The following is a 15,072-nucleotide window of genomic DNA, read 5'->3' as shown; positions in this document are numbered from 1 at the left end:
TAAAGAGTTTCTCAAAGGTCTGATTCAGAAACAATGACACAATCTGGATTGTGTCTTGGTGTTAGTATTTTGTGTTGACATGTCCCCGCTGACTCTTCCCAGGTTGACAACAACGTGACTCGTCACCTGGACGGCACGCTGAAGAGAGACGACTGGGACATTCTGATCCTTCACTACCTGGGCCTGGACCACATCGGCCACATCAGTGGACCCCACAGCTCCCTCATCCAGCCCAAACTAATGGAGATGGACGACATCCTCAAGAAGATTCATGGCTCCCTCATCTTAAAGGTAGAGAAGACTACTTTTCAATAGCAAAATAACACATACAGTACCAGTCAAAAGTTTGGACACACATTCAAGGGTTTTTCTTTATTTTGACTTTTCTACATTGTAGAATAATACTGTATTTTTCTTTTTATTTCACCTTTATTTAACCAGGTAGGCTAGTTGAGAACAAGTTCTCATTTGCAACTGCGACCTGGCCAAGATAAAGCATAGCAATCCGGCACATACAACAACACAGAGTTACACATGGAATAAACAAAACATACAGTCAGTAATACAGTAGAACAAAAGAAAACAAAAAGTATATATACAGTGAGTGCAAATGAGGTAAGATAAGGGAGTTAAGGCAATAAAAAGGCCATGGTGGCGAAGTAATTACAATATAGCAATTAAACACTGGAATGGTAGATGTGCAGAAGATGAATGTGCAAGTAGAGATACTGGGGTGCAAAGGAGAAGATAAATAAATAAATACAGTATGGGGATGAGGTAGGTAGATAGATGGGCTATGTACAGGTGCAGTGATCTGTGAGCTGCTCTGACAGCTGGTGCTTAAAGCTAGTGAGGGAGATATGAGTCTCCAGCGTCAGAGATCGTTCCAGTCATTGGCAGCAGAGAACTGGAAGGAAAGACGACCAAAGGAGGAACTGGCTTTGGGGGTGACCAGTGAGTGGGAGTGGGTGCTGCTATGGTGACCAGTGAGCTGAGATAAGGCGGGGCTGTATCTAGCAGAGATGTGTAGATAACCTGTAGCCAGTGGGTTTGGCGACGAGTATGAAGCAAGGGCCAACCAACGAGAGCGTACAGGTCGCAGTGGTGGGTAGTGTATGGGGCTTTGGTGACAAAACAGATGGCACTGTGATAGACTGCATCCAATTTGTTGAGTAGAGTGTAGGAGGCTATTTTATAGATGATATCACCGAAGTCGAGGATCGGTAGGATGGTCAGTTTTACGAGGGTATGTTTGGCAGCATGAGTGAAAGATGCTTTGTTGCGATATAGGAAGCCAATTCTAGATTTCATTTTGGATTGGTTATGCTTAATGTGAGTCTGGAAGGAGAGTGTACATTCTATCCAGACACCTAGGTATTTGTAGTTGTCCACGTATTCTAAGTCAGAGCCGTACAGAGTAGTGATGCTGGACGGGCGAGCAGGTGCGGGCAGTGATTGATTGAATATCATGCATTTAGTTTTACTTGCGTTTAAGAGCAGTTGGAGGCCACGGAAGGAGAGTTGTATGGCATTGAAGCTCGTCTGGAGGTTAGTTAACACAGTGTCCAAAGAAGGGCAAGAAGTATACAGAATGGTGTCGTCTGTGTAGAGGTGGATTAGAGAATCACCAGCAGCAAGAGCGATATCGTTGATATATACAGAGAAGAGTTGGCCCGAGAATTGAACCCTGTGGCACCCCCATAGAGACTGCCAGAGGTCCGGACAACAGGCCCTCCGATTTGACACACTGAACTCTATCAGAGAAGTAGTTGGTAAACCAGGCGAGGCAATCATTTGAGAAACCAAGGCTGTCGAGTCTGCCAATAAGAATGTAGTGATTGACAGAGTCGAAAACCTTGGCCAGGTCGATGAAGACGGCTGCACAGTAATGTCTCATCGATGGCGGTTATGATGTCGTTTAGGACCTTGAGCTCGGCTGAGGTGCACCCATGACCAGCTCTGAAACCAGATTGCATAGCGGAGAAGGTACGGTGGGATTCGAAATGGTATAGGTCAGTAGCAGTTTGGGTCTAGTGTGTCACCCCCTTTGAAGAGGGGGTGACGAAGACATCAAAACTATCAAATAACACATATTGAATCATGTAGTAACCAAAAAAGTGTTAAGTAAATCTAAATATATTTTAGATTCTTCAAATTAGCCACAATTTGCCTTGATGACAACTTTGCTCACTCGTGGCATTCTCTCAACCAACTTCACCTGGAATGCTTTTCCAACAGTCTTTGAGGAGTTCTCACATATGCTGAGCACTTGTTTGGCTGCTTTTCCTTCACTCTGCGGTCCAACTCATCCCAAACCATCTCAATTGGGTTGAGGTCGGGTGATTGTGGAGGCCAGGTCATCTGATGCAGCACTCCATCACTCACCTCCTTGGTCAAATAGCCCTTACACCGCCTGTAGGTGGGTTGGGTCATTGTGAAAAACAAATTATAGTTCCACTAAGCGCGAAAACAGATGGGATGACGTATCGCTGCAGAATGCTGTGGTAGCCATGCTGGTCAAGTGTGCCTTGAATTCTAAATCAATCACTGACGTCAGTGTCACCAGCAAAGCACCCCCACACCATCAAAACTCCTCCTCCATTCTTCACTGTGAGAACTACACATGCAGAGGTCATCCGTTCACCTACTCTGTGTCACACAGAAACGGTGGTTGGAACCACAAATCTCAAATTTGGACTCGTCAGACCAAAGGACAGATTTCCACCTGTCTAATGTCCATTGCTCGTGTTTCTTGGCCCAAGCAAGTCTCTTCTTATTGTTGTCCTTTTGTAAGGGTTTCTTTGCAGCAATTCGACCATGAAGGCCTGATTCACACTGTCACCGCTGAATAGTTGATGTGTCTGTTACTTGAACTCTGTGAAGCATTTATTTGGGCTGTAATCTGAGGTGCAGTTAACTCTAATGAACTTATCCTCTGCAGCAGAGGTAACTTTGGGTCTTCCTGTCCTGTGGCGGTCCTCATGAGAGCCAGTTTCATCAAAGCACTTGATGGTTTTTGCGACTGCACTTGAAGAAACCTTCAAAGTTTTTGAGGTGTTACGCATTGACTGACTTTCATGTCTTAAAGTAATGATGGACTGTCGTTTCTCTTTGCATTTTTGAGCTGTTCTTGCCATAATATGGACTTTTACCAAATAGAGCAATCTTCTGTATTCCACAGCTACTTTGTCACAACACAACTGATTGGCTCAAACGCATTAAGAAGGAAAGAAATACCACAAATTAACTTTTAATAAGGCACACCTGTTAATTGAAACGCATTCCAGGTGACTACCTCATGAAGCTGGTTGATGGAATGCCAAGAGTGTGGAAAGCTGTCATCAAGGCAATGGGTGGCTACTTTGAAGAATCTCAAATTTAAAATATACTTTTTTGGTTACTATATGATTCAATATGTGATATTTCATAGTTTTGATGTCTTCACTATTATTTTTCAATGTAGAAAATAGTAAATATAAAGAAAAACCCTGGAATGAGTTGGTGTGTCCAAACGTTGTACTGTATATTGTTCCAATCAAGATTCTAAGAACAGTTTTTAAGGATATGCGGTACTATTTTTGTCTGCCCCAAAACATTGAAACTGCACCTTTCCATTTCCACATTTCCACGAAATCTCCTGCTTATTTTCATTCTTTTGTAATAAGGTTTAGGATGTCAGTTATGACAAGTATCATCATTTATTTGTGGGAGAATGTCCTGTCATGATTAGCGCTTTTGAAGCACTCAACAGTCGTTTTCTTGTAAAAACATGTATAGGATCATGACTGGAAACGGTGTTCTTGTGCATATTTAACCGCGCCTGCCTTGTAGCTATTTTACTCTCTCTTACTCTCTCTTGCGCTTAGGCAACAGGGAGCTCTGAATTAAATGTTCTTGAAAGCCTCAGCTCCAAACTTCCCCAGTAAAAGCCTGCTGCTGTTCTTTACACAGTACCGTTGTGACCTAAATATAGACAGCCCATTGTGGTCCCATAGGGTGTCTTAGAAGCTCAATGAAAAAACCCACAAAGTATGTTCCCTCAGATTGCTGAGATGACTAGTAGACGTTCAACGAGTTTCGAGGTATAAAACATTCCAGTGACTTTCATAGCCTTGCCGAACTAGCGATATCCTTTTTCTTCACTCTGTGTCGGTGCCGTGATAAAAGAAATGACGCATCGTGCAAAGTGGTTGGCTGGGATGGGGAGAAAAGGAAACGCAGGCTCCCATGGCTCCACGGTAAAAAGGTAGCCAGAGCTTCTTTCCTACTTTGGCCTTCCCTGAGTAGAAAGGAGAAGCCAGTACCTGCAGTGTTGGACAACGCACAATCTGAGCTACAGTTTCTGGAGGGGAAGGGATTAAAGACTGCAGCACTGTGACATTTGCAGACCTGCCAACCTGCACGCGGTTGCAAAAAACGACCCTAAAATATGCAAAAATAGGCTTCTAGTTAGTACATTGTGGTTTTTGACTCAACCATCTGAGGTTGGAGATGAGCCAATCAGAGAACTTGGCTAGGAGAAAAAATCTCTAGCTCTCCGCTCCAGCTGTTCCACTTTATACTGTCTTTCACAGAAGTTTTGTTAGACTTTTAAAAATGACTATGCCGATGTTAATTAATCTCTAGACCCAAACTGTTACAGACCTATATCCATCCTGCCCTCCCTTTCTAAAGTCTTCGAAAGCCAAGTGAACAAACAGGCCACCGACCATTTCGAATCCCACCGTACCTTTTCTGCTATGCAATCTGGTTTCCGAGCTGGTCACGGGTGCACCTCAGCCACGCTCAAGGTCCTACACAATATCATAACTGTTATCGATAAAAGACAGTACTGTGCAGCCGTCTTCATCGACCTGGCCAAGGCTTTCGACTCTGTCAATCACGGTATTCTTATCGGCAGACTCAACATCCTTGGTTTCTCTAATGACTGTCTCGACTGGTTCACTAACTACTAAAGGGTGGCTACTTTGAAGAATCTCAAATATAAAATATATTTAGATTTTAACACTTCTTTGGTTACTACATGGTTCCATACGTGTTATGTCATAGTTTTGATGTCTTCACTATTATTATACAATGTAGAAAATAGTAAAAATAAAGAGAAACCATGGAATGAGTAGGTGTGTCCAAACTTGGACTGGTACTGTGTGTTATCCATTTATTGACTGTTAGCACTTCGTGGTCTATAGCAGCATCCCACAAGAATGGGCTTTAGGTGAAGCAGATGAGCCTGTAGCCATATTACTTCAACAGTATTTAACATGATATCCTCTCTAAGCTTTACAGGAATGTGGTTCTGAATATAAACAGCATCACCTCCACCATTGGCATTTCTGTCTTTTCTGTAGATGTTATAACCATGTAATGCTACCACTGTATCATCAAAGGTATTATCAAACTGAGTTTCAGAGTTTCAGAGTCAGAATATTAATGTCATCTGTTACTAGCAAGTTATTAATTTCATGAACCTTGTTTCTTAAGCTACATATGTTAACGTGGGCTATTTTGAGCACTTTTCTGGGATACTTGATTGTTTTCATTGCTTTACTGGGAAGCTTTAGAGAAGTAGACATGCTCATGTTATTTATGTTAGTGGAGGATGAGCTTCCTTCCCCAGATTAATTGAGCTGGGCTTGGGCCACCAATAAGTCATTGTCTCAATGCTGTGAAAGGATCCAGGAACCCAAATTATTCGGGTGGATCCCATCCTCCTAATAAAACGTATTTTGTTTCCAAAAGATATCGAAATTGTCAAAAAAAGTTACACCCATTGAGCTGCAATAATCATGTAGCCAGCTGTGAAGTGAAAGAATACTGCTAAAGTGTTCAATGCCACGATTCAGAAGAGGCACAGGGCCAGATATGATGGGTCTTCTGTTAGTGTCTAGCAGAGAATCAAATCAGCTCTTTAAAATCCAGTTTCAACTGTTCAGCTGCCCTTCATAATGTCATTAAAGCCCACATGATATAACGATATAATCGATTTCCATGTCCTGAAGAACATAGATCATTTGGGACCAGCTTAGTAATGTAATTTACTCGAGCTCCAGGATAGGACAATGTTTTTGCACCAGGAACAGTCACATTTTCCGACCATAGAGCTGCCCAAAATCACGGCTGGCGACAAGGACGAGGAAATCCGCCCACTCCCACGCTTCACAGGAGTCTGAGAACCCTTTAAGGATGGGCGAGAGGCAGGGTAACTTGAGCCCGTAGCTCCCATCGCCTGGTGCAGGCCTCCGACAGATGGAGATGCCTCGCTTGATCTAGAGCAGGGATGGAAGGTTGTCGACGCCGATTTCAAAACCTTAGTGGAAGGAATAGGCACAGCGGCCGCAGATACAGGTACCCCCAGCAACGAAGGTGCAGGAAGTTCAGGCTCCAGGGTGGCAAAACTATTCACTGTTTGTATTCGCTCCGGGCCTCTCATTGGGAGTGTAGCCTGCTTTGTGGTAGACTGCTGTCTGCGGCTTCCATGGCTCGTGACATGCGACTATCGTTGATTTGCATGCTCCTCTTGCTATGCCCATTCGACTTCGCTATCAGATTGGGGAGGAGAGGCAGGAGATGGCTCCTCTGGCGAATGAAGTCTGGGCAACACCAGCCAGTCGGACAACGACAAGGCAGAGTTGCATCCAACAAGGGTGAACGCCGTCCAGCCACAAGCGTAGAAAAGGTAACCATTCCACTCTGCGTTTCCCCCAGTTTCTTACGTAGGCTGGTGACCCTCTTGATCAAGGAAGCCACTTCAATCCTATAATCCTCAGTAAGCAAACAATTGCCACATTGGAACTCCAGATGGAGTTCTGGAGTGATCCAGATTGTCCCGCAACAAAGCGTAGTAGATATAGCTCCTACAGCGCTGGGACCGATCATTTACTTCTCCAGACAAAGAGCGCTCCATTGCAAAACTCATCTGGGACTAACTTTGTAAGCTTGATTGCTATCAGCTTAGCTAGCAGCTTATCAACAGGATAGATCAATAACTTTTATTTAAAAAAATAAATATTTCAACTTTATTTAACCAGGTAGGCCAGTTGAGAACAAGTTCTCATTTACAACTGCGACCTGGCCAAGATAAAGCAAAGCAGTGCGACAAAAACAACACAGAGTTACACATGGGATAAACAATCGTACAGTCAATAACACAATAGAAAAATCTGTATACAGTGTGTGCAAATGACGTAAGGAGGTGAGGCAATAAATAGGCCAATAGTGGCGAAGTAATTACAATTTAGCAATTTACACTGGAGTGATATATGTGCAGATGAGGACGTGCAGGTAGAAATACTGTGTGCAAAAGAGCAGAAAAACAAAAACAAATATGGGGATGAGGTAGGTAGTTGGTTGGATGGGCTATTTACAGATGGGCTATGTACACCTGCAACGATCGGTAAGCTGCTTTGACAGCTGACGCTTAAAGTTAGTGAGGGAGATAAGTCTCCAAATTCAGTGATTTTTGCAATTCGTTCCAGTCATTGGCAGCAGAGAACTGGAAGGAAAGGCGGCCGAAAGAGGTGTTGGATTTGGGGATGACCTGTGAAATCTACCTGCTGGAGCGTGTGCTATGGGTGGGCGTTGCTATGGTGACCAGTGAGCTGAGATAAGATGGAACTTTACCTTGGCCAGGTCGATGAAGACGGCTGCACAGTACTGTCTTTTATCGATAACAGTTATGATATCGTGTAGGACCTTGACTGTGGCTGAGGTGCACCCGTGACCAGCTTGGAAACCAGATTGCATAGCGGAAAAGGTACGGTGGGATCCGAAATGGTCGGTGACCTGTTTGTTCACTTGGCTTTCGAAGACTTTAGAAAGGGATGGCAGGATGGATATAGGTCTGTAACAGTTTGAGTCTAGAGATTAATTAACTGATTAATTAACATTGGCATAGTCATCTTTAAAAGTCTAACATAACTTCTGTGAAAGACGGTATAAAGTGGAACAGCTGGAGCGGAGAGCTAGAGATTTTTTCTCCTAGCCAAGTTCTCTGATTGGCTCATCTCCAACCTCAGATGGTTGAGTCAAAAACCACAATGTACTAACTAGAAGCCTATTTTTGCAAATTTTAGGGTCGTTTTTTGTAACCGCGTGCAGGTTGGCAGGTCTGCAAATGTCACAGTGCTGCAGTGCTGCAAACCCTGGTTATCCGTAAATGTAAAATAATCAAGAAAATCATGCCGTCTGGTTGGCTTCATTTAAGGAATTTGAAATGATTAGTACTTTTACTTTTGATAATTAAGTATATTTTAGCGATTGCATTTAATTTTGATACTTTAGTACGTTTAAAACCAAATACTTTTAGACTTTTACTCAAGTAGTATTTTACTGGGTGACTTTCACTTTTACTTGAGACACTTTCTTTTAAGTTGTCTTTACTTTTACTCAAGTATGACAGTTGGGTACTTTTTCCACCACTGTCTGGAAGCAATGTCAGCACAAGAACTGTTCATCGGGAGCTTCATGAAATGGGTTTCCATGGCCGAGCACCCGCACACTAGCCTAAGATCACCACGCACAATGCCAAGCGTCGGCTGGAGTGGTGTAAAGATTGCCGCTATCGGACTCTGGACAGTGGAAACACATTCTCTGGAGTGAAGAATCACACTTCACCATCTGGAAGTCTGATGGATGAATCTGGGTTTGGCGGATGCCAGGAGAACGCTACCTGCCCGATTGTATAGTGCAAACTGTAAAGTTTGGTGGAGAAGGAATAATGATATAGGGCAGTCTCATGGTTTTGGGGTAGGCCTCTTAGTTCCAGTGAAGGGAAATCTTAACGCTACAGCATACAATAACATTCTAGATGATTCTGTGTTTCCAACTTTGTGGCAACAGTTTGGGGAAGGCCCTTTCCTGTTTCAGCATGACAATGCCCCCATGCACAAAGCGAGGTCCATACAGAATTGGTTTTATCGAGTTCGGAGTGGAAGAAATTGACTGGCCTGCACAGATCCCTGACCTCAACCCCATCGAACACCTATGGGCTGAATTGGAACCAGGCCTAATCGCCCAACATCAGTGCCCTACCTCACTAATGCTCTTGTGGCTGAATGGAAGCAAGTTCCCGCAGCAATGTTCCAACATCTAGTGGAAAGTCTTCCCAGAAGAGTGGAGGCTGTTATAGCAGCAAAGGGGGGACAAACTCTATATTAATGCCCATGATTTTGTACATGTAGCCTACAGTTGCATAAAGTAATGAAAATGCTCTTTTGTTCTTTGAAATACATTTGATTTCATAAACACAACCAAATACTTATTATTTTGATAGCATATATGACATTTATTTGTTAGATTGTTGGAATGTTGATGTTCAAAAGACACGTCATTGCTCCAAAGGGGGGTGCAACGAGGCCAGGCTTTCTGGTGTTAATCACTGTTACGGAGGCCAATCAAGGTAGATCAGGCTATGGCTGCATATTAAACACCATCAAAGGAAACAAATTCTAGCCAAGCAGTGTGCAAATGCAATAATAGCAGCCAATAGCTTATATAGACTAGAACAGTGGTCACCAACCTTTTTCTATTAAAAATGCAAGCCGAGTGCAATTCTCTGCTGGGTGCGGGACATCAAGTCTGCCTAAAATGTGTTGCGTGATATCAATTACATTATCAATAGCTTATTGATAATGCTAGCTAGAGTGCATGGGCGGAGAAGCACAGGGCAAAGTTATTTTTCCAAGAAAATGCACTTCCTAAAAAGTATTAGCTATTTACATTGACTGGAAAAATAAATATTGTTTCATGCATTTGCCTTTGATCATATATGATAAGAGAGGTCCGATTTTCTCCATGTAGGCCTACCCTTTATTATAAATAACATAGAATCCCTTATTTCAGAACTTGAATCTCGAGCTAGACTGTATGATAACACTGGTAATAGGTCCGTTGTTGTAGCCTACTACATTGCCTTCAAAAAGTATTCATACCCCTTGACTTATTCCACATTTTGTTGTGTTACAGCCTGAATTCCAAAATGGATTAAATTGTTTGTTTTTTCTCACCCGTTTACACACAATACCCTATAATGAGAAAGTGAAAACATGTTTTGAGACATTTTTACAAATGTATTGAAAATGAAATGCATAAGTAATCACACCCCTGAGTCAATACATGTTAGAATCACATTTTGCAGTGATTACAGCTGGGAGTCTTTCATGGTATGTCTCTAAGAGCTTTGCACACCTGGATTGTACAATATTTTCCCATTATTCTTTTCAAAATTCTTCAAGTTTTGTCAAATTGGTTGTTGATCATAGCTAGACAACCATTTTCAAGTTTTTCCATAGTTTTTCAAGCCAATTTAAGCCAAAACTTTAACTCGACCACACAGGAACATTCACTGTCTTCTTGGTAAGCAACTCCAGAGTAGATTTGGCCTTGTGTTTGGGGTTATTGTCCTGCTGAAAGGTGACTTAATCTCCCAGTTTCTGGTGGAAAGCAGACAAACAGCTTTTCCTCTAGGATTTTGCCTTTGCTCATCTCCATTCCGTTTCTTTTTTATCCTGAAAACCTCCCCAGTCCTGAACGATTACACCCATAACATGACACAGCCACCACTATGCTTGAAAATATGGGGAGGGGTACTCAGTAATGTGTTGTGTTGGATTTGCCCCAAACATAACACTTTGTATTAATATGGACAAACAGTTAATTTCTTTGTCACAATTCTATTTTTTATTTTTGCCTTGTTGCAAACAGGATGCATGTTTTGGAATATTTGTATTCTGTACAGGCTTCCTTCTTTTCACTCTGTCATTTAGGTTAGTGTTGTGGATTATCCTCAGTTTTTTATCCTCAGTTTTCTCCGATCACAGCCATTAAAGTCACCATTGGCCCCATGGTCAAATCCCTGAGCGGTTTCCTTCCTCTCCGGCAACTGAAGTTCAGAAGGAGGCCTGTATCTTTGTAGTGACTGGGTGTATTGATCCAACATCCCAAGTGTAATTAATAACTTTACCATGCTCAAAGGGATATTCAATGTCTGCTTTTTTATTTTAACCAATCCACCAATAGGTGGTCTTTTTTTGTGAGGCATTGGAAAACCTCCCTGGTGTTTGTGCTTGAATCTGTGTTTGAAATTCACTGCTTGATTGAGGGACCTTACTGATAGTTGTATGTGTGGTGTACAGAGATGGTCATGAACAAATTATGTTAAACAGTATTGCACACGGAGTGAGTCCATGCAACTTATTATGTGACTTGTTAAGCACATTTTCACCCCTGAACATATTTCTGCTTGCCATAACAAAGGGTATGAATATGTATTGACTCAAGACATTTCAGCTTTTCATTTTTTATTAATTTGTAAACATTTTGAAAATATAATTACACTTTGACATTATTGGGGTATTGTCTAAGCCAGTTACCAAAAAATCTAAATTGAATCTATTTAAAATTTAGGCTGTAACACAAAATGTGGAAAAGGTCAAGGGGTACATATGAATACTTTATGAAGGCACTGTACTTGCGAGGCACATCGGAGCATAAATTGAGAACTATTTTTTTATTTCACTGGACTGATGGTCAGTCTCAAAGGAGGGAGGCAGAGAGTGTGAGTCAAAGTGGAAAAGCGTGTTTCCTTTTCTAAAAGGTATTTTCCTGGTTAAATAAAGGTTAAATAAATAAAAGTGTTCAATAAAAACAGTGTTGTAGGAAAAACAACTCACTCATAAAAACACTCATTTGCTGTATTCTCTGACAATCTCTCGCTCTAGGCATGGTTTTGAAAGCTTACAGTAGCCTGCTCTACATCCAGTATTCATTTTGCTGTGGACACGTGGAAACTGCTGTAGACACGGTGAGCTAAGGTATCCGATTAGCCAACGGTATGCCTACAGATGCACCTATTTTACTGTCTGGGCTCGCCAGGAAGGCAGAGTTTGTATTGTCAGACAAATAAAATGGTTCAAAATGGGAACACTTCAGTTACCCGGCATGCAGGGTAAGCTGAATTAGGTGTACCTATCGCATTATTATTAGCACAGAAACACATTTTTTATTTAATAAAAATCAAAAGTAGCTTGGCTGGGCGACCAACCCTCTTGTAACTTTCGTTGAAGCTGCTGTACAATAACAGTTAGTTCTACGTCCTCCACAGAAATGCCATAATGGTTACTGGGTGGCTGTATCGCTGTAATTTTACCAAATGAGTCGGATCAGGGGCAGGCAGGCAGCTGCGGCCGCCTTCATGATCCCGTATGATTGTTCTGAAAACGACTGTTGAGTTCTATAAATTGCCTGTCCAATATCTCGTTCCATAATGCCTGTGAATCCGAGTTGCTCCTAACGGGGGCTGCTTTCCCCACTTTAGATTGTAACATGCAAGTCCCCAAACCTTGCTAACAGTTTTTTGTTTCGGGAACTGGTAGCTAGCATCCCAGTTGTGGATTTCATTTTGACCATCAAATCATCTGTAACCTTAATGATTTAATCAAAATCACCTTTAAATGTGTCTCTTATGTACTGAAACGGTCTTTAAGGCCCTTGATTAGATCAATGCAATTAGTGATTGATATAGAGGGGGACTGGAGGCCCTTCATGGGGAAATCACTAATATCAAATAACTTGGCAAATGCTCCAACATCCTTTTCTATATGCGGTTTCTTGAACAAATGTAGCAGTGAGATTTGTTTGGCCAATTTATGTGTTTTTGTTTGCCAAGTCTAGCTAGCTAACAGTGAGTGGCCTACACAGTATAGCCTAGCCTACACAGCTGTAGCTACTGTTTACTGCACATGGTATCACTGCGCAGTGACATGTGCCAGAACCCACCAATAATGTTTTCAAATTGATAAGCTGATTTGTTTTAGTTTTTCCCTGGGAAATAATCAAGCATAATGCAAATGCATTACATTGTCCTACATGGAATAGATTTCATGTACAGCACTAGATTTTATGTAGATGTACTTCTAATGTAAGACGTCTTTGAGTGTCTGGAAAGGCATCTGCCAAATCAAATATATTATTGTTGTTATTATTATTGTTTTATCTGATGGTGTATGCATGTTTAGGACAGTGCTTGACTTGGATAGAAATAGATGTCGGTACTCATTTTAGGTGTCGGTACTGTTTATATTTAGGTGCAGGATTTTCTCAATACTTTTGAGCTATTCTATAGGAGGTGCAGGAACTCAAGCAGAAGAACATTTTAGCTGCTGGTACTCATTTCCTGTGAGCTCCTTCCCAAGTTAAGTACTGTGTTTGGACAATATTTGTATCTTTATCTAATCTTATTGGGTGAACTTGGCTCCCCAGTCCACCCGTGCCTACGCCCCTCCTGTGGCTACATTGTTTGATATCATTTAAGACTCTAGGTTTCAGGAAATGGCAGTTACAGGTTTTTCTGAAATTCAAAATGCTCCAACTTCCAGACCTCCACCTACCCAACCTTAGGCACCACCTTGTCAGAAAATCTTAGGGAGAGCCCTGGTTGTACATTTAAACGTATTTCCAGTTGTCTACTGAAGAGTAGTCAATTACCAAGCCCCGGTAAGACTCTATTGCCTACCATTTCTACTGAGACAGCATTAGGCTGTCTCATTAGGCTAAAAAGGTGCATTTGCCTATGATTTAAGCAGTGTGGGTGTCGCACGCGTGCCATCGTGGGGTCCTGCCGCCGCTCTGAAGTGGTATTTAAAAAAATGATTCATGGTTGGCAAGTCCGCATTCGTTTGAAGACATTTGTTAAAGGACAAGCTAATTGTTACTTATAGAAAGAGAGGTGGAGGGACTATAAACATGACTGAAGGTGATCATGCTGACTAAGGCTGGGTTTTCTAAACCATTAGCCTTCCTACTTGAATGATATAATTTGATTTACTTGAATATATGTTTTCTTGACCATCAAAGGTTGTACAGCGCCGTGAAAAAGTATTTCCCCCCCTTTTTGTGTTCACTCAGGTTCCCTTTATCTAATATTAGATTTTGATTGAAGACCTGATAACATTCAGTGTCTAGAAAATTCTAAAATACAGAGAAAATTTCAAAGGGGACAAATAGTTTTTCACAGCACTGTATATCCTAACTAAACAGGATATTGGTTGATGCTTTGCAAGTTGCAGCCTCTTAATCGTTTAGGGATAAAAAATACCAAAAAATCTGAAACAAAACGAATGGCTCAGAAAGCCAACTCCGCCCTGGCACATCTATGGTGTTGTTTTCTCATTTGCACAATTTGATTTCACGGCATGTGTTTTCTACTGTGCTGAAAGCAGCCCTGTCAAATGTACTCTTGCTGCTGGGTTCTCACGAGTCTACGATAAAAGGGATTACGGAAGCAAAGAGAACCTGGGCTTGATCAGTGTATGTCAGCTCCCATATACCAGCCACCTTGTTTGTCTGTGTCTGTCACCTGCCATCGCCAAATCCACCCATCCCCGAAACAACAAGAGAGCAAACGTTGCAGGCACAATTTGCCATGTATGTGCGTGTCAAAATCCTGTCCTCGCTCTTTTTAAACTGTGTCTGTTCCACGGAGGTTTCAAAAGATGACTCGCTTTCTCCCCTCTGTTTTAATGGCTGCTGAAGGCAACCCCCCCTCCCCAGAAAATAAATAACAGGAGGGATGCCACCAAATATACTTATTGTAAGTTTAGGATGGCTGATACATTTTAACCAGACCAAGATGTTCTGCAGATAGTCAAACAAATTCTACAATACGTCATAGGAACCCTGCACGGTGCACAGCTCCAGTCCTTGAAGGCCACATTGTATTCCCTTGTCATCCTTGCCAACGCTGTATTGGATGGATCAACAACATTGTAGTTACTCCAAAATACTAACCTAATTAACAGAATAAGATAAGGAAACCTGTAAAATATTCCAAAACAAGCATCCATTTTGCAATAAGGAACTAAAGTAATTCTGCAAAAGATGTGGTGAAGAAATGTCCATATGTCCTGAATACAAAGTGTTATATTTGGGGCAAATCCAACACAAAGAATCATTGAGTACCACTCTTCATATTTTCAAGAATGGTGGTGTCTGCATCATGTTATGGGCAAGGACTAGGGAGTTTTTTATTATAAAAAGAAACAGAATAGAGCTAAGCACAGGCAGATTCCTAGAGGA

At 41.8% G+C, this 15,072-nt stretch overlaps 1 protein-coding gene across 1 annotated transcript in view; it reads left to right on the top strand.

The window, feature by feature from the left end:
- The window catches only part of LOC120062235 (GPI ethanolamine phosphate transferase 2-like), a 117,000-nt gene that overhangs the window by 11,592 nt on the left and 90,336 nt on the right, over positions 1-15,072 (top strand). Inside the window, exon 4 of the mRNA XM_039012054.1 lies at positions 103-291. Coding sequence (XP_038867982.1) covers positions 103-291 — 189 coding nt within the window. The remainder of the gene's footprint in view (positions 1-102; positions 292-15,072) is intronic.

Source organism: Salvelinus namaycush, chromosome 17 (genome assembly GCF_016432855.1).
Source record: "Salvelinus namaycush isolate Seneca chromosome 17, SaNama_1.0, whole genome shotgun sequence".
Taxonomy (NCBI): Eukaryota; Metazoa; Chordata; class Actinopteri; order Salmoniformes; family Salmonidae; genus Salvelinus; species Salvelinus namaycush.
Note: the sequence above shows the minus strand (reverse complement) of the source record. Positions and strands in the feature narration are given on the sequence as shown.